Consider the following 25141-nt stretch of genomic DNA (forward strand, 5'->3'; position numbering starts at 1 on the left):
TTTGTATAGCTGCTGGTACTCATGCAAAACAGACAGCTGGAGAGTTGTGCTTTGCTGGTATACCCACCTCCTTAGAGCCAGCTTTGCTATATTAGGCATGTAAGTAGGTCACACGTACAAGGCGATATACAAATCTTACTCGTTTGGATGGTGGATGACATACTCTTAGGATAGTCTTTTATCTAAAAAAATTAATGAACACTGTTTATTCATGCAGTGCCTACACAGCCACGGCTGCAGCCTGTGCAAACCCCGGCAGCTGGCATCGGAGCTGCGCAGGCTGTGGTCCCTGGAGCTGGAGGCAGGCGCTGCCTCTTCACCAGCTCTTCAGGCAGGGCCGGTGGCTGCTTCGTGCCCAGCACCACGTTCCCCTGATCACCCGCTCCCAATACCGGGTGTCTCGGTGACTGTGGTGTAGACTAGCTTATGCGGTGCTGCTCACAGGGGTTTGTCAACGTGTATCCTCGGGGCCAGACCCTTCATCTCTTTTTTGCATCAGTCTTCATGTAGGAAGGGCTTGGGAATTCTCGTGTAAAACCGCTGTTTAGAAGGGGAGACTGAAGGACCGCTGAAAGATCAGGAACGCCTGGGTACAATAATTATTACTGAAGAGCTTTCATTGTGGAAGCTGTGGCATGGATGTGGGTCTCTTGAGGAGGGGAGGAACATAGAAAGTTATTAGCATTTTCTGTTCACATTCATCTTCAAAAAAAGCTTCACAAAGCTTTTTGACTTCTGCACAATCTGTGGATTCCAACAGCACAACAAAGCGAGGCCTTAATTTCAGTATAGCTGCAGGGTTCTCAGAGCCTTGCTGCAGGATACAGCCATGCCTTTCTGCTGAGCAATAGTCTCCAGTGAGTTCTTCTAGGAGCAGATTCAGTGTCGGGAAATAAAATTAAAACTAGCAGTTCACTGTGCACAAGCAGAGGTGACTGGGGTACTCTAAACTTGCAACTTCTATTTGGGGAAATAAATGACCGTACGTCTAAGCACTGCCAAATGATGATTCTTTAGAATAGCTGATTTTTTTTTTTCCTGTTTGGATATTCAAGATATTCCATCATTTATTTTAGTTCACATGCGAGTTGTACTTTCCGTGTTTTCTTTGGTCCATCTTACAGCCAAGGATAACAATACAGGAATAACATAAGATCTAAATTCTAAGGCTTGAAGTGCCAGAAAGAGGAATGCGTGCATACTTGATTTTCTCTTTCCTCTTTTTTCAATTAAAATCAAATTGCAAGTTTTAATAATGAGAGTAATTAATCACAGAAATGAAGTACCAAGGGAAGTAAAAAATTATCCACAGTTCAACTTTTTTTAATCAAGGTTGATGACTATCCAACAGTTATGCTCCCATTGCACCAAGTTACTGGGTTTGGCACAGAAATCCATGGTGAAACTCTGTGCTTGCTGTGCAGAAGGCCAGGGATGGTAATACCTTTTCTGGCTTTAAGTGGGAAGCAGCATCCAGCAGGTTAGGCAGTAACCCCAGATAACATATTTCTTTCCCCTACACTAAGCTCAGATTCCATGTGATTCAAATGCAGGATTTTAAATCCTGAGTATGTGCCACTGCTCTTCTAAACACAGACATGCACAGAGCCAGTGTGGGAAGCCAATTTTGTTAAGAGCTTTCTAAAAATGCACTGTAGTGAAATGAAAGCTCCACTTGTTTCTCATCGCTTCTGGGTGAGTATGAAGGCAGGCTGCTTTCGGTGGAAGCCTGTCATTCTGTAACAACTCACTGCTGTCACAGATGCTTGAGTGGGCAGAGCACTAACCTAGTTGTCTTGAGAACTTCTCACAGCAAAATTCCAGAGGCTCACATTCACCTTCTAAGGAAGCTAAATTCATCTTTGAGGAGGTGGAGAGCTACGCTGCAGGCTACATCAGTAGCTCTGCTACCAGCTCTCAAGCTAGCTGAAGGCAGCCCTGCGGCATCTTCAGCACTTGCAGTAGTAGCAGCGCAGCATACAGCTCCACTGTATTGCCCAGCAGCATTCTGCCTTTATGGTATGTTCTCCAGTTCTGCGTGCCAAGCCATGGTGAAACATACCTTCAAAATCTGTGTTGCTTCTTGGAAGGGTTCCCACACCAGAACCAGAGCCTCGTGTTCCTCCAGTCAGCGGGCACGTACAATTGGAACAGATCTCTCTGCTGCTGCAGCCACAGACGGTGATGTGCCTTAACTTCAGCGCAGCAGGGTTGGTGTTAAGATTTACATGTTGGTAATGGCTTGTTTTACCAGGTGGATAAGGTACAGGCACTAAAATTTGGCCACAGCGTGATCACTGGAAACTTCAGGAGTGGCTACATGCAGGAGATTTGTATGCTTTTCAACAACCAGCTTAAGATGACCTCTTCATTTTCTCCCTCCATGTCATCTGTTTGGATTTTAAGGTTTTTAGAGCAGTGACTATCATCTTGCATGAAAAATTCAATTCACTTGAAAAATATCAGTGTTTCTGAATAAGGCCTGCATGTTTCAGTAACTTTTAGACTCTTACATATTTGTCTTCCTTCTGGTTTAGTTAAGCCTCCAAACACTAGTTTGAACTGTAGCTATTCCATATGCAGGCAAGTTGAGATTCACAAGCGAAAGTATTACTTAAGGTGGTATTTAAAAGTCTGAGCCACTATCTAACAACTCTCTGAAATTCTAGGTTGTTAAAATTTCTTAATTCTCATTGAAATTGAGAGGAGACGCATCCTCTGCAGGTACATAAGATACACAGGTGGCTCTGGCTGCAGACGTGGCTGGACACACTGGAATTTCACAGTACTGCAGGGTGTGAAGTACAGCAGTGCCTGGTCTCACCATACACCATGGCAGAGCAATGAGGCCAGGTGCTTCCCTTAAGGAAGTGGAGGAATGTATGCTTTGATGGCATTTGTTTAAATCACTTACTTGGAAAGGAGCTGGAAATTGCTTGGGTCTAAGTTGCCCATGTACCTGACATTAAGCTCAATCTGACATCACAAGGTACATGAATCATTTTAGGCTGTGCTGCAGTAAACTGTGCTTTAAAGTTAAGCAAGTAAAGGCTGCATCATTTTTTTTGGTTTTCAGACTACACAAGCTACTTGATAATAACTCTCTGACACAGCTGTTAAGTACTTCAGTCCCCAACTGACAGAAATACACCTAGCTGCCATTGCCTGTGAGAGAGTGCCAGGATACCAAGACTTTGGTAGCAGCTTCGCGGTCAGCACTCACGTCGATGCAATGCCCGTTAGCTTGGTAACTGTCAGAGATCTCTGAGGCCGAGTATGATGCACCGCAGTGAGATCAAGATGCCAGTGGTGTATATTGCTGGAGCTGAAATTTGTGATTTTAGTCATTCTGTGCAGTTTTGTGTTAGTTGCCTGAGGGTATGCTTTGAATCAAAGGGTTGCTTAAGCAGCAGAAAACACAAAACTGGCAGAGAAAGGCAGTATAAAAGGTTAAACCTCAGCTTCAAAAGGAGTTGTGATGTCCAGCCCCATCAGAGCTATGATGTTTTACCCTTACAGTACCTAAAGAAGCTTTAGGAGGAGATGGGAGAGGGTGTCAATAAAAAGTTGCCATGCTAGAAATACTCAGAGATGCTGTCAGCATTCCCCCCGCAGGGAAGGGGAGGAAGTAAAACCCACTAGAGGAACGAATATGGAGAGAGACACTTGGCAGCATGCATGGGAATACTTACCTTTTAATTTATTTATGTATATATTGTTGGGACAGGGGTGTTTGTTAGATCTTGGAAAAGCAATTTAAGGCTTGGTTTTGAGTCACTTTGGAGTTTCTGGTGTCACTTAGACCTGATGGCATCAATACCTTTCTTACAGTGGGAGGAAGTTGATGCAAGTTGACAAATTGTGGACTTTACTCTGGGAGGGTGATGAGCACAACATTTATGGTGCAAGGGCCCCAGACAGTGCAGTGCAGGTACTCACCTACCACTGCCAAGCAGCCATGTGTTGCTGCCAGCAAACCTGGTGACTGAATACAACATGATTGGTGTCGGTAACACAAATGCATGCTTAGTTTTATGGTAGCATGAAATAATAATGCCTACAGTCCCCGTTCACTTGGAGGTATCAGGTGCCCACCTTGAGCTCACCCGGGTTTCAGAAAACAGGGAAAGCCTAAGCCCTGCAGCGTGAGAGAGTGCAAGGCAGGTGAAAACTCCTCGCTAGATCCTCCTCCTGTGCAAGCAGTATGAGCACATTCTCAGTAGCTCTAAATAATTGTACACTTGGCTCTAAAATTTCACTTAACCCCAGGGGACATAACTGACCTGTATTTCACCAAGACTTCCCATCAAGGACTGCTGCTTGCTAGAGAACACACAGCCCTTCAATCACACTAGGGCATGTTTTTGAGCTGCTTAGTCATCCATTTTAATTTCACATCAATTCAACAACTGATTCAATACAGCATGTTTATTCCCTTCCAAATAAATCTCAAAAATTAAGCCAGTATCCTGCCCATATCACAAACATTTCAGTATTGCTCAATTAGCAGTTCCCACTGGTGCCTTTGCTAATGATGAGAGAGCTACAGCATGGTACCTGTAGCTTGATTAGAGGAGATCAGTCCAGTTAGATTTGACAGTCATGGTATTAGATGCATACAGTGCTTGGCTTGCAGACCTTAACACATGTTGATTCAAAGAGCAGACAGGAGGTATTCACTGATTCCATCTTCTTTGCCAAACCCTGGAGCAGCATATATGTATTTCCAAGGGAGAGCTGTAAACTCTCGGTAGGATTATATCCAAACATCTTGCGTCTTCTTTTTCACTTCCTAAATCCTCTCAAACAGCTCTTGTGCATGAAAACGGTATGTATCACAGGCACGTTTCACTCCAGAAATCTCTGTATTATGCAATAAAGGAATCAGTTTCTCCTCTGTGTCCCCTTTTACCTCTGCTTTACAAAAAGGTTCTTGAAGGCATTGTTGTAATTTTTGTTAAATGCTGTATAAATGAGAGGATTAAAGAAAGAATTGGAGTAGCCAAGCCAAAGAAAGATGCTTTTCCAGATGGGTGGGATGTTGCAGGAACAGAGGGGACTTATTAATTCTGTGATGAAGAAAGGGATCCAGCACAGTACAAAAACTCCAATTAAGATGCCAACCATCAGAGCTGCCTTTTTCTCTTTCTGTTCTCTCCATGTTTCTCCATCTGTCTGGAAAGCGATAGCTGCATGACGAGCTGTAAACACCATCTGTGGTTCAGGCGAAGCTTCCTTCACCTCAAAACAAAAGCAAACATGGATTCTTACCAAGACAATTTGTTTGAGTGAAGTATTACTTTTAAATGACAGCACGACATCTGTGCACCTACCACAAAAGGCCCCAATTCCATTCCTTCCATGCTTAAAGAAAGAAAATGCCCCAGAGTGCCAAAATTACCAGACTTCTCATTATGTTGGAAAAGCTGCCGAGTGTGACTGACAAACAAAGCTAAATAAAGAGTAACTGATGCCGTATGTGTTGTGGGCATTCTTTTTCAGTTTATTTTATTGGATGCCTTGACACCTACTGGGAAATCAGGTTGTTAAGGAAGGCTAACAAAGGCATGTGCCTTCTGCCTATCCCTATGCTGCTACATGACCTTTAGGGTTTCTCAGGCCTGAATCGTAAATGAGTTTCATTCCATTGCAGGCCCTTTGGGTCATTTCTGTAAGGTATTGGGGAGGGACCCGCAACAAATGCCTGCTCCTCGACTGCAAGATAAAGCTAATTTCTTCAGCCTAACTGCCTGGATGCAGAGCTCAAAATCCCATCTCTGGTGGGTGCAGGAGCTTGGCACTACCACTTGTTCTGCAGAAGGGACAGAGCATACCCTAAAAAACTCAGAAAAATCTGCAGGAAAATTTTTCCATCAGAACCTTTTTTAATGAAAGAATGGGATTTCAATTAAAGGAAAGTTGTAAGGAATGTGTCTGTTCTTTGGAAAATGCTGATATTTCATTACCCCCTCAAAATCATAAATGCCTGAAATAAAACTGAATACTCTGGAAATATTTCAGTGGAAAGTAAACCCTTCAAGAAGAGTCCCTTATGAAAGACAGAACTCGGGTGCCTTCTGGTCTTCCTTGACAGAGGCTATCTCACCACAGGCACTTCTCCCTCCTGGAGAAGGACAGAGCAGTGTATCGCACCAGCTGCAGCCTGGTGACGGTGCCAACGCAGTATATGACAATGGGAGCGTAAGGATGCACCTGAATGACATAGCCTCAGGCTCTGTGCCACCATTTTGAATTAGCTTATACAATACTCTGGTGGTAATCAAAGAAAATCTTTGCTGAAGAAGCAGCATTTTCTGGTCCTCATTTTCTCTCTTCTGTCACCTGTCCTTTGTTTCACTCTCATCTACTTGGTATTCTCACAAAAAGTGCTCCATTGCCAGAAAACCACCATTTCACTCAGCCTTCAGTTCAAACTCTGGCTTCAGCAGAATTTACACAAGACGGGAGAACATCAGCTACCCCGGACTACCAACAGTACTTCTTGGCTCTGTCTCTCTTGCTAAGGGCAAGCTATTCATCTGTGCACTAAGCACAGCACAGCGCTCTGGGTGGCAGCGAGACTGTGGCAAGCAGGTTCTGGGCACAAGTTATTAATGTGCTTAGAGTCTCACAGGAAAAAGATACTTCCTTATGATTTTAATCTGAAGATTAAAGTATCTGTGAGTTTAAAGTTCTAGGCAGTACAGTTGTGAAGACAGTGCAATAAAATAAACAGTTTAAGGATGCAACCTGAGGCTCTAAAATTTGCCGAAGTGATAATTCACAGGCACTGCAAGACTTTGATGCCACACTGAAGATGGCTTGTTGTTAAATTAGCTACATATTCCACATGCATGTGGCACCTTTGTGCAAGCTTTACAATAGATAGAGGGCCTCTGTTTAATATGAGCACAGCGGCTCGGAGAGGGAAGCACTGGCAATGGCTGAACAATCACTCTTCAAGATGGATATCCCTGTGTTCACCCTCAGACATGAGACATGGCTGCAGAATGTAAGAGCAGCAGATTATGGGTGCAGGCAAATAATGGAGGAAAATGAAAATCACATCTGTCCTGACAATTAAAATGGGACACCCCTCATGTAGCAAGGATCACACCATTTGTCTGCAGAAGGACTTGCTCTGCACGTCCTTAATCACACTCTGCAAAAAGGGATGAATGTATGACACGAGGACAAATTTGTGACAAGCAACCCTGAAAGATTATGTCTTAGCCCCGAGGAATAGCTACATAAGTACACCTCTTGGGAAGAGCCATACAAAGGACTTTGTCACTACCATCGGGCATAGTTTGGTACTATATTTAACCTTCAACTCTCACTCAGAAGATAGAGCTTGCAGTGTGCCATCATCAAATCGGAGCCTTTTCGGTACTTCAGGTTTTAGAAGGCTTGTGACTGAACTGCAGAATTTAGTAGTAGTGACTCTTTTATCACTTAATTACCTATTGTGAGAAAAAGTTATTTAATTTATTTTGATAGAAGATACCACAGTCCTCAGGTGTTTTCCCTAATGAAGCATGCATTTACAGCCTGATCATGTTCCTACAGAAATCAGAGGAGTTTTCTCAAACTTCACTAGTTGTCAGATCAGGCCTCTGAATAGTAAAGAGCAAGTGAAAATAGATCATGATTATTTTTTGTAAATTACAGGACAGTAGCTGTCTTCCTATCTACATAATTTCTACTTTCTCTGTTGTCATAGCTGTTTTTTCAATTATTTTTTACTAGTTCTGCCTAGGACTTCTGAATAATGTTGTAATAGCAGTAATAAAAGTGCAAATAGCAGCCTGGTGCTTTAGGAAAAATAATGGGATCTCTCACGGAACTTTCCATTAAGTATACTGTGTAAATATCCCTGGCAGACTGGAAATATTTTGCTTCAATTTTCCATAAGAAATCCTTTGAAAAGGATACACAAAATGTTCTTGAACAGGTAACTAGTATCTCTGCTCAGCAAGGTCCTTCAGCCTGTGCTTTCAACAGGACTTACACAAGCATTTAAACCTCAGAAGCTGTATGAAAGCTCAGCTTTCCATGATCATCAGTGTCTAATGCTCACTCTGCACGTTGTTTCCAGCTGACCAGCCGCACACGCTGTGAACGGCACTCGCTCAGTTGGCTCTCCATCAGACCCACCCGCCACGACACCTGCCTCTTGGGCATTCCCAGCATGGGGTACCATTCCAAGTGCCAGCCCCTGGCGTGAGCGCTGCCACTTGGCAGACCGGCGATCCACTGGCCAGCTGCTCCTGGCTTGTACTATGACAAAAGGGACCAGTCTTTGCAGAGGGTTTCCAGCGTGGCCCTGTGCTCAATGCCCCTGTAAACCTGTCAGCTTTTCAGTACTGTGCTCCCTCCCTGCCTGGTCACCATAGACACTTACTGCAGGACTGCCAGCATCTCATCGCTGCTGTGGGCACCGATTCATCGGGGACAAGTCCACTAGATTTTTGAAGTTAAACATGGATTTAATCTGAAGTGCCGTTCATATCAGAAAATAAATATCAGTGTGGACTGCAAATCTGGGAAAGTCCAACCTTTCATTATAATTCCAATTTTTTTTTATTTTTATTGCTCTCCATATGATTTGCTGCAGACCTGACTCATCTCCCTGGCCTGGTTGGTGCAGGATTATCCTTGCTACAACTATCAGCCCCCAAGACTATGTTGTCAAGGCTGTTTGTTAGAAGCCAACCCACACAAAGTACACGGAAAGTAAATTAGTCTACTGTAGGCAAATGCTGTTGCAGTACACCATGCTGGCAGGGGATCCTTGCTAAAGGATTCTCCCCCTTATGCAGTCATGGGGTAATCCCCTGTAATTTGGCATTGTATGAACAAGAGCACAGGCCAAAAAGATTATGTAGCTACTTTCCAGCCTTGCCAGTTGTGATTTTCTTGAACTAAACACAGCTCTGATATACCAAATTTGCAGTTTCCAGTGCCAATCCTGGAGGCTTTGCATGACTCCAATTTCTAACGTAAGTCAGAATAATTGACCGTTATCCCTGTGCCACATGGAACACAGGACAAGCCCAGTACAAAACCTTTCCTCCCATTTTGGGCCTACTGATGAGCACTAGCAAGCAGACTGTGACAGGGGAAAAGGTGGTCACAGACTGTAAATTAAAGCAATCCATGAAGATGCCTTAGTTTATACTGGGGACATCTCTCATATGTGAGCATCACTGTACTGTGTTGCACACTGTTCTCACTCGGTGGCTAGCAGCACACTATACCTCGGTCCTTCCCTCCACCCCAGCTCTGCTCCAGGATCTGTGAGTCAGGAGCAGTGGTGAAAAAACTTGGTATGAAAGGACTGCTACTCTGAGGCCAGAATTAGGTTCTGAATTCATAAAATCAGCCATTTCCAGGACAACAGGCTTTGAGAAGTGCAGAGATGACTGCTTTCCAGTGAGAGTATCATAAAGAGAGTTAAATGAAGGAAAAGAGCTCTCAAGTACACATTCTTCTACAGGCACAAAGGAGTTTGGTTTTAGTTTCAGAATTCATTCTTCTGTATGTTGATCAGCAGTTGCAGTTCAATGCCACTTCTGTTGTTTGTCTGTCCCCAGTAATTTACTAGTACTGAATGGCTGTATGTTCCCAATTCCTGTGTTACTAGCAGTGTTATACAAAACATGCCACCAAAGAGCTTCTGACGAAATCCCTTGATTTAAAATGTTCCTTACAGCTTTAATGATTGTTATTACTGGTCCTTCATGGCAAGTACTGTTTATCTGTTTGTACTGTACCTCCAGGGTCTGAAATAATAAAACAACAGTAAAGATGAAACATAGTCAAATCTGACCTACTACCACAAATTCAGAGTTTTTCCTATTACAGCGTGATTCAGCAAAGATCATGACTGCCTCAGTGCAGCTTTGGCATACTTCTTGCTCTTTTGAACAAGAACACAAGAAACTGAAAGGCACAACAAAGGATTGTTTTAGGGTGGTTTTGAGGATTTAGGGTGGTTTCGAGGATTTCTGAGAAGGCAAACACACACACACTGACTATAAGGGGAAAAAGCAAGCATTTATTAACTACAGATGTGCGTTATGCTAAGGGTATCTTGTAAAGCAAATTAACATACCAGCCCGAGGACTGTGAGGAAGATGGACCATCCGTACATTCTTGTGCCGTCTTGCCCCATGAGATCAGCCCAGCAATCGGTAGTTGCCAGCTTTACATGGGCATTCCCACGGAGGCAATGGTGGCCTCGCCATACACCAGCCCGACACTCTTCGGAAAAATCCCGGTATTTATACATTTGCAGAGGAACGGGTTTCGGCACAGGTGGCCAGCGGGTGCCAAAACACGCCTCGATTGTAACATAGGGAGCCTATGACGCATGCCCTTGCTGGCCAGGCGCGCTGCATGAGCCATAGCCACCCTGTCTATTGGTTCATGGGCTTTGTACATGTGGCATATTGTCATCATCCAGCAGTGACATGCCAATCATGCACACAACTGTGCTGTGCGACAGCCTGCTGCCCGTCCTCCCCCAGTATCGCTCAGCTCTCTTATCTCTGTGGTCAGCATGCCAAGCAATGGGCAACAAACCATCCATTTTCTGTGCTGACTGCATTTTCCTCAGCTATCTACCTCTCCCCCAGTTTTCATCCACAGACCAAAATCCCATCTTTTAACCCATCTGTATACATGGATCAAAACAGAGGAATGTCTACACTTTGTTGGATGCTCCACCAATATGACAAACAGGACATTTGTTAGGGAAAAGAACACCTGCTTTCTCTCACAGGATTTTCTTCTGCTGTAAATAGCTCTGCATTTCTCCCAGGAAATCACTAGCCACTCCACTTCCCGCCTCACCTTTCTCCTTTCTGTCATCTGTTGTCACTCTTCCAGACAGTTGCACTTTGTTTCCTGACCCATCTCTTCTACTTGTACAGTCAGAGGCAGAAATAAGAAAGAGAAGGCCTGTGACTCCTTCAGAGGAGAATCTGTTTTCTCTCCCATATTGTCCTGAATATTTACATGGGTTGGAGGGGCTGAACGAGCCAGGTGCAGAATAACACTGCACAGTTGGAGATCTGGTGCCTGAAAGTAGGAAGGACTCTCACAAAACTGATAAGGTTTGGATCAGGCTTAATTACTTATGCACTATACGAAGTACTTTGAGAGGAGAGAAAGAAAAAAAACAAAACAAACCCAACCATCAACAGAACTGTTTTTTAACTCCTCACATGGAAATTTAATCCTGACTGCCATTGCTACATCTAAGTAATCCTGACGTTCAGTCTACCATCCTTGGTTTTGCTGGGCAAAACCTATGCTATAAGTGACTTCATTGATTTAAAAGGGCACTATCCAGCAGATTCTGCTGTTTTTCAAGCAGTCTCATTTATTTCAATTGGACTGTTTACAGAGAGAATTATTACCTACTGTCAGCAAGGTGTGACAGAGTACAGTTCTCTGTCAGTGATGGTATGTCACTAGTTTTTTTATGAGGGTCGCTCACGTCAGTATTGACTGTAGAATTCACTTTTTAAGGAGTTTGATAATTAGCAAATAAATAATTATAAAGGCACCAGCCTAATTTAGGGTCCCAATTCTGCAATATTTTTGTTTCAAGGGAAAGTAAGAAACAAGGTCTCATTAAAACTAGAAGCACCTCAGATGTTTCATGTCCATCTCCCTCACCTGAATTTTTTTCAAAGACTTTAAAAAGTGTTTTTCAAAAAACCCAAGTAAAATTTTAACCCAAAATGACTCAAAATAGTTATTTTGTAACTATTCTATTCTGCACCTCTGTAAGAGTATAGAAACACAATGTATGTATTCCAACTCTCAGCTCGGAGACAACTGCTCTTTCCCTGTATATATCTATATATGTATACATATATATATACAGTGGCCATCTGCAAAGCACTTTGGTGCCTGGCTCTGTTGGCTGAAAAGCACCATGCAAAAACATCAAGGTACCATCACAACTGTTTCACTTGGTGCATTGGTTTCATCAAGGCATTTCTACTTGCATATGAGTACTATGACCTCAAACCTTTTCCTCCTTAAATTAACTTGCTAGAATTACCAGCTACACTGCTGGGTAGACCTCAGGCCATAAACTGCAGCCCTGGCATGCAGTTCCAATCCAGCGCTACCTGACAGCTAATTCCCGAGTGCAACACAGACGTCACTCCCAGCAGGGATCACAGCTGTTACTACTCACCTCCAGCCTGGGAAGCACTGCCAGCCTTTGGCATCTGCGGCCAAAAGCCCCTCTAATGTTACACAGATCAGCTGGTGCAGGGCACCCGGGGTAAGAACTGACACAGATGCAGAGGGGACTTCACACCCAGACTAACAGTGACAAAAGAAAAATGTTGCAAGGCTGAGCATGACAGGTGAGCATTCTCAGAAAAGGAAGGGATGAAAGAAAGTAAAGGTAGGAGAGACATCAGATGAGAAAGAAATGGAAAATTAGAGTGAGTTGATGGGCAAAACGAGGTAAGTGGAACTGAATTTGCCCCAGCAGAGACGACAGTGCTGACACTGACAGCCTAATTACCCCGGATATGAAGAAGCAAAGCTGGATCACCTCACTAGGTTTGCCACATACCCTGGCAATGTAATCTTTGTGTATGCATGTTAAAAAAAAAGGGTTTTGCCAAAGGAGCAGTAGTGATGTGTTTGAAGATTCTTCTCCAGAATTCACTGGGGAACTGCTACTGTTCCTGTGGACATGATGGATCCTGCTCCTATAAGCTTAAATGAGATCAGTATAAAACTCAGTGAGTAAGTCTCAGTCTCTTAACTTAGAAAGAAAACTAAGAAGAAAGGCATCCTGAATGCCAGCTCCCTTGATCCACAGGTTCAGTTAACATACACGTGTACAGCTGGGGATCAGCTCTTCCTTTAGATGATGAGTAAAGGTTTGCACATGAATCGCAAAAGTCTTTTTATTTAAGTAAGTCAGCAAATGAAGCTGGGACAATGGGGAAGGTTGCCACTATATACCAATTGCAGATTCAAGAATCACTGTTATAAAAGGAGAAGTTAATATGTTAATCACTGCCAATATAATAAAGATGAAGAACTGCCGGTATTGAAACAACAGCTATACTGGCAACCCCTCCAAAATGGGTATTCAGCTCACACTGACAGCAGCTCTTTTGTCAGTATAGCCTAAACCCGCTCCCAGACACCCCATCAGCAAAAAAGCACTTACCTGCCAGTCTAGCTGTGCCCACGCAAGGGCTTTTGCAGACAGAACTAAGACAATTAGGAGCCAGACTTTTTCATGCTAAAACTAACGTACCAACAATGTGTCTCTGTATAGGCTAAAATTTAAACAGCAACACCTCAGCTCATTTAGCTTCCCAGAATTTTAGATTCCAACTAGTCCTGTATGAGTATGTGTGTATGTAAAAGGTAAAGCATGCAAAACCACTGTAAATATTCAGTTAGCTTTTGTGCTTGGGAAGATTATATATTAACGCCAAGCAATACATTCATCACACTTATAACAACTTGGAAAGAAATTTGGTGCAAACAAGCAGTTGAAGGCTGTAGGAGAAAAAAAGAATGCCACTAGAGAAGACATTCTCATCTTTTCTAACACATTTTCTGCTTTTGCATAGAAGACAGCTTCATAAATCGATTTATATTATAACCATCTTCAAGACATCAGGACCCAAATCTGCAAGTCTGACCACATAATTGCCAGTGCCTGTTATCTCTTGCTAGAATCAGGGGGCACAACCTACTTTTATTCATTACCATAATAACAGTGCCTACCATGACTACAAATCAAAGTTAGAGGGATTTAGCAGAGGAGTGAGGCTCTGCAGGATTAGTCCGAATTGAACAGAAAATGCTCCATGTTTCCTTATGTATCTTTAACATCCACACAGATCATCTTTTGTTATTGAGGAAGGGACTGGATTTAGCAAGTACAACATGCAACAACAGAAATGCACTATAAAGAATCAGTTCCTCCACAGTCAGGAGTGGGAGTAAGGGTATGTGACAGAAAGAAGAGGGAGTTTACAGTGAGCACTACCGAGCACCTTGGTGACATGGCATGGGTGACAGTGTCGTCATGCAGAGAGCCTGACTTAATGGGACACAAAGGGCCAACCCCAACCCTTCTGCAGGGACACAGCTTTCCCTTTAGCTAGGTGTATCCCCAAAATGAATGAGACCTCCCACGTGACTTGGGCTTTGCAGGATTACAGGCAATGTTTGGGATAAGAAGAAAGAGGACATGTTTTTTAAGACAGCTGGTAATTTTAAAATAGAAACAATTCATTGCTTCAATACTATGCAGTGAGCAGTATGTTCCCACTATTCATGGTAAAATAGCACAAGCACATAAATAAAGTGTATTATCTGCTTATTAAAATCTATTCAGACAGACAGATCCCACACAAAGTCTGTGTCAGCAGATAAATGTGCGTGCATTTACTGTGTACATGACCTAGGAATTTGTTTATGTCTTCGCTTACCCCAACACCACTGTAATAAGATAAAGAGGAAAAATAAAAACAATGAATGGTAGGTTCAGACTAAAGAGAGAGTGTTTAAATGGCTCTCCAGCCTGGCAGCGAATGCACCTGTCACTTACTTTTATAGCACACTTAAGAAAAAAATGTGAATAAAACTCTTCTCCAAGAGTGGCACTTTTTGACTGGCTAATTACCGCTCGCATCCAGTCTGTAACAGAGCTAAATTCACACGAGAGCCCCAGGGCACATCTCAGTTTTCTTGCTGTGCCAAAACCACCGTTGCAGGGGTGACGGCTGGGAGCAGATGAGAAGCAAGAGTACAGGTTCCTGCGGGAGGCAGCAGGGGCTCTCCCCCCTGTCCCCCACCCTTACCTGGGCAGCCTCAGGCAGGGGCACCACGGCGTTCCTCTTGCGGCCCCCCACGCGGAACTTGGCCGCCTTGTAAATCTTCCAGTAGACGAAAAGCACCACGCAGAGGGGCAGGTAGAAAGCCCCACCGGTGGAAACGATGGTGTAGGAGGGCTCCTGGCTGACCTGGCAGCGCTCCTGCTCGGGGCTGTAGGTCTCCCCCCAGCCGAAGAGGGGGGCAAGGGAGATGGCGGCGGAGAGCGCCCAGGTGAGAGCGATCATGACGTTGGAGATGCGGCGGCGGGTGAGCAGCGTGTACTCCAGGTGGCGGGTGATGGACCAGTAGCGGTCCAGGGCGATGGCAGTGACATTCCAGATGCTGGCCGTGCAGCACAGCACGTCGAAGCAGACCCACACGAGGCACAGCTCCCGGCCCAGCCGCCACCGCCGCCCAGCCGACAGCTCCTTCACCAAGCTCAGCGGCATCACCAGGGCCGCCACCAGCACGTCCGACACCGCTGTGGAGGCCACGAGGTTGTGGGGCACCCGGTGGAAAGCCTTCACTCGCAGGATGGTCGCCAACACCAGCAGGTTCCAGAGGAAGGTGGCCACAGTCAGGAGCACCAGCAGGGTCAGGACGAGGATGGTGAAGATGGAGAAGGGCTCCCGGCCCCTCCACGCGCTGCCACCCACCAGCGCGGAGGCAGCCGAGGACGCGTTGCTGTCCGCGTTGGCTGACGAGGCGTTGGCGCCCATGTTGGCCTGACACTGGCCCCGTGGGGTGCAGGGGCTCAGGGTCTCCGCCATGCCCGGGGCTGGAGCTCGGCCCCTCACTACTGCCGCACACGAGCGCTCTCCCCCTTCCCGGGCCGCCTGACGCCCCAGCACCGTCCCCAGCCTTGCTGCCGCGGAGCGGGAGCCCACACCGGGCCTGCCCCCAGCGGCCGCCCGCCAGGCACCGCCGCCTCAACGCAGCCCGCGGCTCCGCCGGGCACCCGCTGCCGCCGGCGCCCGCCGCTCCTCACGCCCATACCGGGCGGCTGCGGCGCCGACGAGGAGGCTCGGCGGGACCGCGGCGGCGGGCAGGCACGGGGGAGGGCGGCACCGCCGCTCCCGCCCCGCCCCAGCGGCCGCCTCGGGGGCGGTGGTGGAGCCCCTCCGCGGCGGCCGGCCCGCGCCGGTGTGGCGAGGGCCGCCCCCTCCGCCGCCTTCTCCCTGCGGCCTCCGTGGGGCTGCGGGACACCCGCTTCTCCCCACAGCCCCCGTGAGGCGGCGGGACACCCCCTTCCCCTCACAGCCCCCGTGAGGCGGAGGGACACCCCCTTCTTCTCCCCCCGTGAGGCGGCGGGACACCCCCTTCCCCTCACGGCCCCCGTGAGGCGGCGGGACACCCGTGTCTCCTCACGGCCCCCGCCCGCCATGTTCCCCTCAGCGCTCCGCCGGAGCGTCGCCTGGCCTCGAGCGAGCGGCCCCTTCCCGCCGCCGCCGCCGGCCGCAGCCTGCAAGGTTGGGGACGGTTTTAGTACTGAACGTGAGTGGTTTCTAGGCTGCAGCATTTAAAAGGGAGTCTTTCCAGTTAAATAAAAAATCTCTGAAATTCTCTTAAATTTTTAAGTGGCCAGGAACATCTCCATCTTTACGTCTGTTTCAGGGCAGGTTTACGGCACAGTTTCTTTACTACGGGTACGTGCCCAGACTCTGAAAACGCGCCCTTGTCCTGGCCTTTTCCAGTAACTACCCTGGAAATCAAGATGTTTCAAAAGTAATTTTGAACCTGTTACAAAACCTCTTTCAAATTCTGTAATAGATGTTAACAGGGTGGTACACATAGAGGAGACACAGGGATGAGCTTTGTCACTTTCTGAGTAATAAACAGTGACAAGTACTGTGACAGGATCATATAGCAACCTGGGTATTATATTTAAGGTGTGCTTAAGGTATTATGTCTAAGGTCTTTGGGAGGTAATCCTTTATCCAGGCCTACTTTCCTCAGGTCCTTCACAACCTGTAATCGGCATTTCCACCCCCTTTGTTTCCCCTTAGTCCATTACCAGGACAATTTCAGTGGGAGTTACTGGGCAAAACACAGGCTCTTTTTCCTTACCAGGTCATTCGGTGCTGTTGAGAGATCTCCAATGGGGTTTGAAGTTGTTGAGAGTAAAGAAGGTCAGTGAAGTTTGTTTCCTTGCAAATAGCAGCACACCTACAATCACAGACTGTAACAGGGCGGAGTTTGGGAAAAGGAGATTGGTTGCTTATTTTTGAGGTAGAGGACTGTTTTCTGGGTCAGAATAGTCCCGTCTAAATGAATGTTGCTCAAATCAATGTTCTTCACTTGCATTCACGCTCACTGAAGAAACGGCACCATCTGACAAAACATAGACCCTCTCACAGCACCGTTACGTTACCCACAGCAAGGAGGGTCCACCTTGCTTTACTCAGGGTTCCCAACTTCAAAAGCTGGAACAATGATGAAATATTACAGAAATGTAAGACAATGACTGTAGTCATAATAACCAGGCTGTTTTGTTGGTTAACTTTTGGATGCCACTTCACTCACTAGATGAACAGTAAAGCAAATAAATCCTTTCCCAGGCTCTTAATGCAGATATTATTTTAATTGTTCTTTCCTGCAATAATTCTAACAAGTACTGTAGTGTAAGCCAGCAGCAAAGAGAAAACTATCTGCATTACTTACCAGATTTTATTATTAGGAGAAAAGGACTTCTGAGCGCCAAATGTCTCGCATATTGCCACCTGAGCTTGCAATAGGCAGAACCTGACAGAGCGTGTCAAGAAAAGCCTTTTCACAATACTGCTTGCAAGTTAAGCCTAAAGCGGCATCTGAAACAATTAGAGACTGCTAAAATTTGTCAGGGTTCGCAGACAGCACGTGACTGCTTCACAAGCAACTTTGTATGCTTTGTCTTTATATTGCTCCTTTCTAATTTGTGTCTCATTTTGTTAGTTAATGCCACTTTTAAAATGCCAGGTAGAGAATTACTGAATAATATTTTATTCCTTTAAAAGGCACCCAGACCTAAAAGCAGTAAGGGAAACAAGCAGATTAAAAAGCCCTTTAACTTCTAAATGTTTCAACAACTGTCAGTCCAATTCTGTGAACTTAATAAAGGAATAAAAGAATCTTGTCAGAATTTGAATAACTCAGCTATTAAAGAAAGACTGCAAACAAACAAACAAAACTCAGACTAACTGCACAATTTAATATTTAGGGACCCAGATGGGCCAGTGTATGATCCGTTTGTTCCTGCTCCTGCAGGAAATTAGGTGGTCTTTTTTCTTATGTGAGGGTACTTCATTTGTGAGTTGCACACTATGTGCGGGCCACCATTAAAGCAGCCCAGATGATCTCAAAATTTTCCTCTCCTAGAAGCCGTGTGTCCCATCCCTCTACTCCTTTTTATTATGTATATGTGCCACATCCTGATAGTTACATTACAATTCACACATCAAATGCATTGAGATCTCCCACTTTTTCCTCCTGCTTGGCTGAAATAACCTAGTCTTATAATACAGAGGCTTGAATAAAGTCTCAAAGGGATTTATTTTTTCTTGATAATTACCCCACTGCTGTCTTGTCCTGTGAATGCAAAGGCTTAGTGCTCCTCAAAGATTGCTACGGCAACACATTACAATGTCTCAGAAACTAGGGTATACTTTGAAAAAAAGAGGGAATTTTAAAAAATGAGGAGACTGGCATGTATTCATGTACTCTAAATAACAGAAAAGCAAATAAATAAAAAAATAATAATAAAAAATAACAAGAAAGAGACAAAACAAACCACACTTTTCTTTTACTGAAACTAAAGGAGGACCTAGTTTACTTTTATGTACAGTAACAGTATTACAAGTTGCTGTCATGTCAGAGTGCAATGAAAACAAAATTGTTTGTTTCATTCACTGATACTTTTCAGTGACCTCAGAAACTACAGTCTGCATTTTCACAGTTACTTCTTACAATGAAGTATGACAGTGTTTATCCTGAAAAGATAACCGCTATCACCAACTGTTTCATGGAGCTAGATAACAGAATTAACAGTAAATACAAAATGACGTCATCTTTCCATCCAGAAGTTTAGAGTTTTGTGGGCTGAGAAGTCTGAAGGATACAAAACACAAAAAGGTGAAAAATAGTAATCTGCTTGTAAGTCTAGGAGTAGAAATACTTTACATCTTCCTTTGCATCTCTTCTCGTTTTTCCCTGGTGACCTGAGCACTGCTGAGAAAAGGACTTGTGACAGAGGTGAGGAATTGCAAAACGTATTTCCTAGTACTTACCACCTTACCAAACACCACCTGCAAAACTCACTCTTCTGGCTGCTGACATTGAAATTAATCTCCTTAGACTCAGTCTTGTCATAATTATATTCTTTTCTGTCACTCTAACAGTTCTTAACTTAGCTTAACCCTCCCCACATCCTTGTAATTCCTGTCCAAGCTCCCCTTTGTACAGTTGTGTAAAGAACAGGCTGTTTTCACCAGACAGCAGCTACCCAGGCCCACTTCATTATAGCTCTCTCCATTTTCAAGCACTTTCAAGGACAGCATGCTGCTTAGGAACAGCTTTGGAGGATGATGATTCATCCAGATAACAGAATTTCAACTCATTATGTGAAGTGATGCTGTACTTTTATAGCAAATATATAAAATTTAAATATAGTTTACATTTTTCAGAAGTTTGCTTTTATCTGTTAGAGAGAGAAGCAGATTATTTTTAGACCATTATAAAGGGACTACACTGAACTTCACTGTTTTGACTCATTTTCCATTTTTTGTTTTATATCTAAAATCCTATGAGAGCTTCTAGTAGATGCAATTTTATTCCATCTTCTGTTCTCTGCTAGCTCTTTAACAGAAAACCAGCCTCCTTTATAAAGCGAAAACTCGGGTTATATAAACCCTGCAATTAACTTGATAAATATCTAAAAAAAAATTCAGCTCAAGGGAAAAACAAAGCCTCAAAAGCCTTTCGACAGCTAGTTCCATATTTTTGTGATTGAAAATGTGATGGAGAATCCAGATGTCACATAAATCCTCACTAGTATTGATTTTATTAATAATAATGAGCAAATCTTTGACATAATAAGTTCCATTCAAATATCAGCTTTATGTAAACTATGAGGATGCGAGCCACTAAGTGCAAGGTTTTCAAACACAAGAGGTAGTCAGCAAAGATCTGTATACCTGCATGAATTAGGTTTGCCACAGGGACTTGTGCATGTATTTTAACAGATAATGAGCCCTAGTACAGCTAAGGCCAAAATATGAGTACAAAGGGGATTATATAGTAGTAGGTTTGCTAATATCAGGCTTCCCCCACCCCGCCCCCAATAATCTATAGTTGAGTAAATCTAATTTGTTTGACCTTGACAATTGGCTTCTGCTATTGCCAATAATCTTGAGGAGGAGCCAGAATTTTGGTGTTTTTTTTTTTTTTTTTTTTTTTTTAAATTATTATTTTGACTATGTACAAGACATGGGCTTTCCACTTGAGGATTTTAACATTTTAAAGTGTCAGATTCAAAGTTATTTAGGAATCCATATCCATTGATTTCTATTTTAACTGGTGTCCAAGGAAGTTGCAGTGCCCAAATGCTTTTGATTCTTAGTCTAGCCCACTTCAAACACATGCAGCAACTCTTTTTGCATTTGTCTTAACTTTGCTGGAAACAGACTTCCTTCCTTGGACAAAGTGTTCACAAAACATTCCCCATATGGGCCACTGATTACAACTAATTAACTCCACTGCCATCATAATGTGAATGTAAAGCAAGGCCTTTGTATGAATTTATTATGACTACAAGGCTGGAATGTATGTGTGTGGTTTACTTCTCTGTGCAATAGTTCTGAATAGACAAGTTTCATACCCATACTCAAAGAAAGAAATCTTTGAATGAGTTTAAGATTAATGAAAACCTGTATACCTTATTGATTAGTTTGCACCTGAAATAGCACTGGTGTGGCCTCATCTTGAGTAGATGATCAGTGTAGGTCCCTTCCAACCAAAAATACTCTATTCTATTCTGTATCCTTATTTACAAATAATCCCTTGCTGAATTTATGTAGAAAGTGGGACAAAAAATTATGGAGAGTTTACATAAAGTTACAGTAGCACATACGTGCAAAGCACTAGAAAGATTTGCAAAATTTTGCAATGAAGCAGAAAATACCATGTTTAAATAATAATTTAGCACTTCATATAGTTTTGTTACAGGCCATCTGCTGCTATGGCTTAGTACAGATCAAGGATTCTTTTTCTACTATTAAAGAATTATTATTTCTGAGTACTACAAGCCATTTGGCTAACTTTTCTGCCACAATTAAGAGAGGAATGTAAAGATATCACTGAATACAACTTCTATGGAAAATTGAAGTTGCTTTATGGTTTTTTTGCCTTTTTTTTAATTATTTTTTAAAGCAATGTAATTTTAGGGTTGCATTTATGCTCTCAAATTACATTGTGTAGGTATTAGTGTTACTATGTACCCTTCATAAATTCATTCTCGGGTCTCTTAATTACAGAAGGGTGCCGGGCAGAACTTACTTGCTACTCAAGCCTGTTTTCACTTTCCATACAGAAAGGGGTTTATTAATGAGAAGTGACAATATATGAAGAACATTTATCCAGAGCTTAAAAGGAAGACTCAATAGCTCCTACAAATTCACATGGTCTGTCAACCCCTATAAGTGAATATCTAGGTTTAGTTATGTAGAGTAACACATTTAATATTCTTGTAATTATCAACATTCATAGGTGATAGCAACCACTCATAGAGGAGCTCAGAAAGCCCTGAGTGGCTGAACATCTTCAGATGACAGCAAAAACAGAGAGGAGCACTTGGAAGAAGTTTCAGAACTGTCATACAAGATTTTGCAGAGCCTATGATTTTCTTCTTTTTAATTCCTACCAACTGGGAAAAAATAGTAGATGCTTATGTTTTTCAGTGTTGTACCTTCCCAAACATTTTTGTAAGATGGACTGCTATTGTAGAGTATGCTCAGATTTTTTTTTGAAAGGTGAATGCAGTTCTTAAGCTGGATGACACCGATATAACAAAGTGACTGTGTGTCTAGACAGCACCCCGATTTTCCATTTGTCTTCCATTCTCTTAATGGCATCCTTCCTCTACCTCTCCTCACAACTCCGTATCAAAAGTTTATTGTGGTGGCTAAGAGGAGAAAAAAAAAAAAGGTAATCTCTTCCTCATGTGGCTGTGCAATAAAGAGATTTGACACAAGCAACATTATAGTATTTATGACTTTGATGCAAGCCAGCAAATTTTTTAGAAGCAAAGAGCATTCCAGTTTGAGAGGCTGGATTTTTATTTTCACGACTCAACATCTTCTATAAATCTAGAGCAAACAAAAGCATCAGAAACAGTTGCATGAATTCTCGTGTCAAGCCAAGCAGCTAAAATGCTGAGGAAATCAAGGTAGTAGAGCAAAAGTCAAGAGCAGATACAGATTTTATTCTGCATGCCTAGCCAGTTGATTCTAGGCTTCTTTCATCATTGTTATTTTAGTCTGAACCCCTGCCCCCCAACCAACCCACCTATTAAGGGCTAGTAACTGGCTCTTTTCTAGTTGCTAGATTTTTAGATCTCTGCAAAATCCCTTGTAAGTTCTAGGGGTTTGAAGTGACTGGACAACTATCTCCTGAACAGCACAGCAGTAAACCTAAAACCGTAAGTCACAGACCTGTGCTGTTTCCTGTCAGTACCCTGCCTTCCTTCACAGTGTGAAAAACTAGAGACCCCTACTAAAATTTTTTTTTTTTTTAATCACATAGTCCTTTTCACCCTTCCTGTGAGAGCTTGTTTCCCCTGAGCCTTAGATTACTGGCTTGAAAGCAAATCATTAGAGTATCTAAAGCTTTGGTAGCTAACTTAAAATTGAGTCATCAACTCATACATGAAACAAAAAGGCTAATTACTGCCAAAATATAAGCATACTTATTTACAGAATATCTTATCCAGTTCTCGTATTCTTGCTCTACACTGTCAATAAACATGCCTTCTACCTGTGACATTCATCCTGAAAAATTTGATGACAACACTTTGACTAGTCTTGTGCTTGTCTATAACTTGGCAGTGTTATGGGCAGAGGAAACTCATATCATGACAAGATTTTTTATGATTATGAGCAGTAGCTCAGCAATGGAATTTTCCTTTATGGGCCTGTTCCAAGAACTGTCAAAAAAATCTTCCAGTTCAAGCAGGACAGTTTTGATCACCCCCTTAAGTGGTTTAAAGAGTCCAATTTCTTTGTCAAGGTTCTCAGAGAAAGAAGGCAATTTCTCAAGGCACACAATATTAGTCCCCAACCTATCAGTCACTGTTATGAGACAAGCCTTGAGAGTCTGATGGCTGAGGTCTATTAACTGCTCACAAGATTGATAACAGGGTAAGTTGCAAAGGAAACGTTAGATTTCCAATCAGTTTGACAATCTTTTAAACTTCTTGCAATACCATAGTAGAATAGATGCTGCCTGATACACATGGATATTTAATCAGAAATTATTTTTCATTTATGATTCCATAAACAAAGAGAAAGGTAACTGCATCTGCACAATCCAGGAAGCTGAAGCCTTTCCCTTTCAATTCCCACTTAGTCTCAGCTCAGGAATTTCTCTTCTGCTTAATCAGGAAATTAGTGTAAAATAGCAGACTATGTAGTTACTACAGACTGTGCAGCCATTATACATCTATAATGTTTAAGTAACAGTGTTAACTTTTTTATTTTTAGGGTAAGCTAGTACTACTCTAGAGCAATACCATCCAGTCTTTTCATCTTCTAGATGAAATTATTTCAAAGATTTGTTACATATTCTTGATATATAAGAAAATGCAAACCAAATATACCAGGGAGTTGTGCAGTCTTGTGCCAAACCCCTATTTTTCAGTTGTCCGCATATCAGACTTTAGAAATTGATAGTGCCTCAACTCTTCCAAAGAAAAAACTAGGTGGAACTGGAGGTTGTCTAGCTGCTGAGAAAGCAGTCACCCTTCTGTTCCCAGAACGACGAGGAGCAACAGAAAAAAGCAGTTCTCTGTGAAGATTTTTGCCTACATAGAGAAGTGGCAGGAGTTCTGATGCGCTTTTAAACCCAACCAGTTCTGGCTAAGCAGCACATGGTCACACAGGTGGTCACTGACTGTGCCCATCATCTCAGCTTTTTTCCTGTTCCAAATGAATACTCCACACTACTTCATTCACACTGCTTGTGCCCACATAACCATGCTCTGATCTTTACAGTGGTTTACTGCAGCTTTGCTTACATCTCTTTCCAAGTAATTAATTTTGCATTCATCTAATGGGTCCCTCAGAGTTAATTTCACTACAATGTAAGTCAATTCCCATACTGTAACTGCACAGCTTGCAGGTTTAGACAGGACCCTTCAACTGCATGATGCTGTAGATCTCAGAGATAATTCTTTACGTGTGCTGTTAATAAACAGACATGAGAACTACTTTGATGTGTATTATTTATAATACATAAGCAAACCTGGAATCAAAGATTAGAACTCAATGAGCCAGGCATCATGTACTTAGTATCGCTTACCTTTCAGAGCGGATTTTCCTTTTTCATTGCAACCCTGGAAGCGTAAGACATTCAAATCCTAGTAACAAAATTAATCTACTTAAATATTTTGACATATCAGAAGTTCTTAATATCTGACCAATGTTAATCAAGAGTCTTGAAAAGTCCATTAGGACTTAAAGTCAGCTCTTTCACAAAACGGGAAAAAAGGCAACACTCAGTTCTGAATGGTGGAAGCACTAGCAACAGAATGGCCATACTATTTTCCCCCCAAAATATTATCTGGTTTCTCTAAGGGTGGAAAGTTTGCTCACCAATGCTTTTCTGCAATACTTCAATGTGCATATGAAAGTTTTAAATCTGATATGCTACTTCAAAAGACCTAAGGAATAACAGTCCATTTTATACTGGAATAACTATATATACTTTTGTATTCATAATTGGTCCCGGGTTACATTTTAGATGTAAATTAAAAGGTGTAGTCAGGGCCCATACACAGATTTCTGGAATCTGCGACATTTTAGTCTTTCCCTGCACTGATGGATATAAATTTTTGAAACACTACTGCCCACCACCATTGTAGCCTCCTAAGAATAGCTACCTACTTCTACAATGGTAGAGATCCGAAAATAATATATGTAATATAGTTACTCTACTTTTGCCCAACTCGTGTATTCTTTTTGTACTTAAGTCTCCATGTTTGTTCTGTTTGCAATGTGTATTCTACCCTCTTTCA

The 25141-nt window shown here is 43.0% G+C and overlaps 1 protein-coding gene across 1 annotated transcript; it reads right to left on the reverse strand.

Annotated features, from left to right (window-relative positions):
* Window positions 1–4443: 4443 nt before the first annotated feature.
* Window positions 4444–15799, reverse strand: LOC126044193 (5-hydroxytryptamine receptor 5A-like). Its single transcript, XM_049813553.1, has 2 exons — window positions 14868–15799; window positions 4444–5241 (listed from the first exon to the last, which is right to left on the reverse strand). The coding sequence occupies exons 1-2, from the start codon at window positions 15648–15650 to the stop codon at window positions 4909–4911; spliced, it is 1116 nt and encodes a 371-aa protein (XP_049669510.1). The 5' UTR covers window positions 15651–15799; the 3' UTR covers window positions 4444–4908.
* Between the last annotated feature and the right edge of the window lie 9342 nt (window positions 15800–25141).

The sequence above is a fragment of the Accipiter gentilis genome, chromosome 1 (assembly GCF_929443795.1).
Source record: "Accipiter gentilis chromosome 1, bAccGen1.1, whole genome shotgun sequence".
Classification (NCBI taxonomy): domain Eukaryota; kingdom Metazoa; phylum Chordata; class Aves; order Accipitriformes; family Accipitridae; genus Astur; species Astur gentilis.

Excerpts from the sequence above, each read along its gene's own strand:
- LOC126044193 (XM_049813553.1), bottom strand. The coding sequence starts at position 15,650 with ATGGCGGAGACCCTGAGCCCCTGCACCCCACGGGGCCAGTGTCAGGCC. Across the intron at positions 5,242-14,867 it reads CCCTGCCTGAGGCTGCCCAG|GTGAAGGAAGCTTCGCCTGA; the intron begins GTAAGGGTGGGG and ends TTTTGTTTTGAG.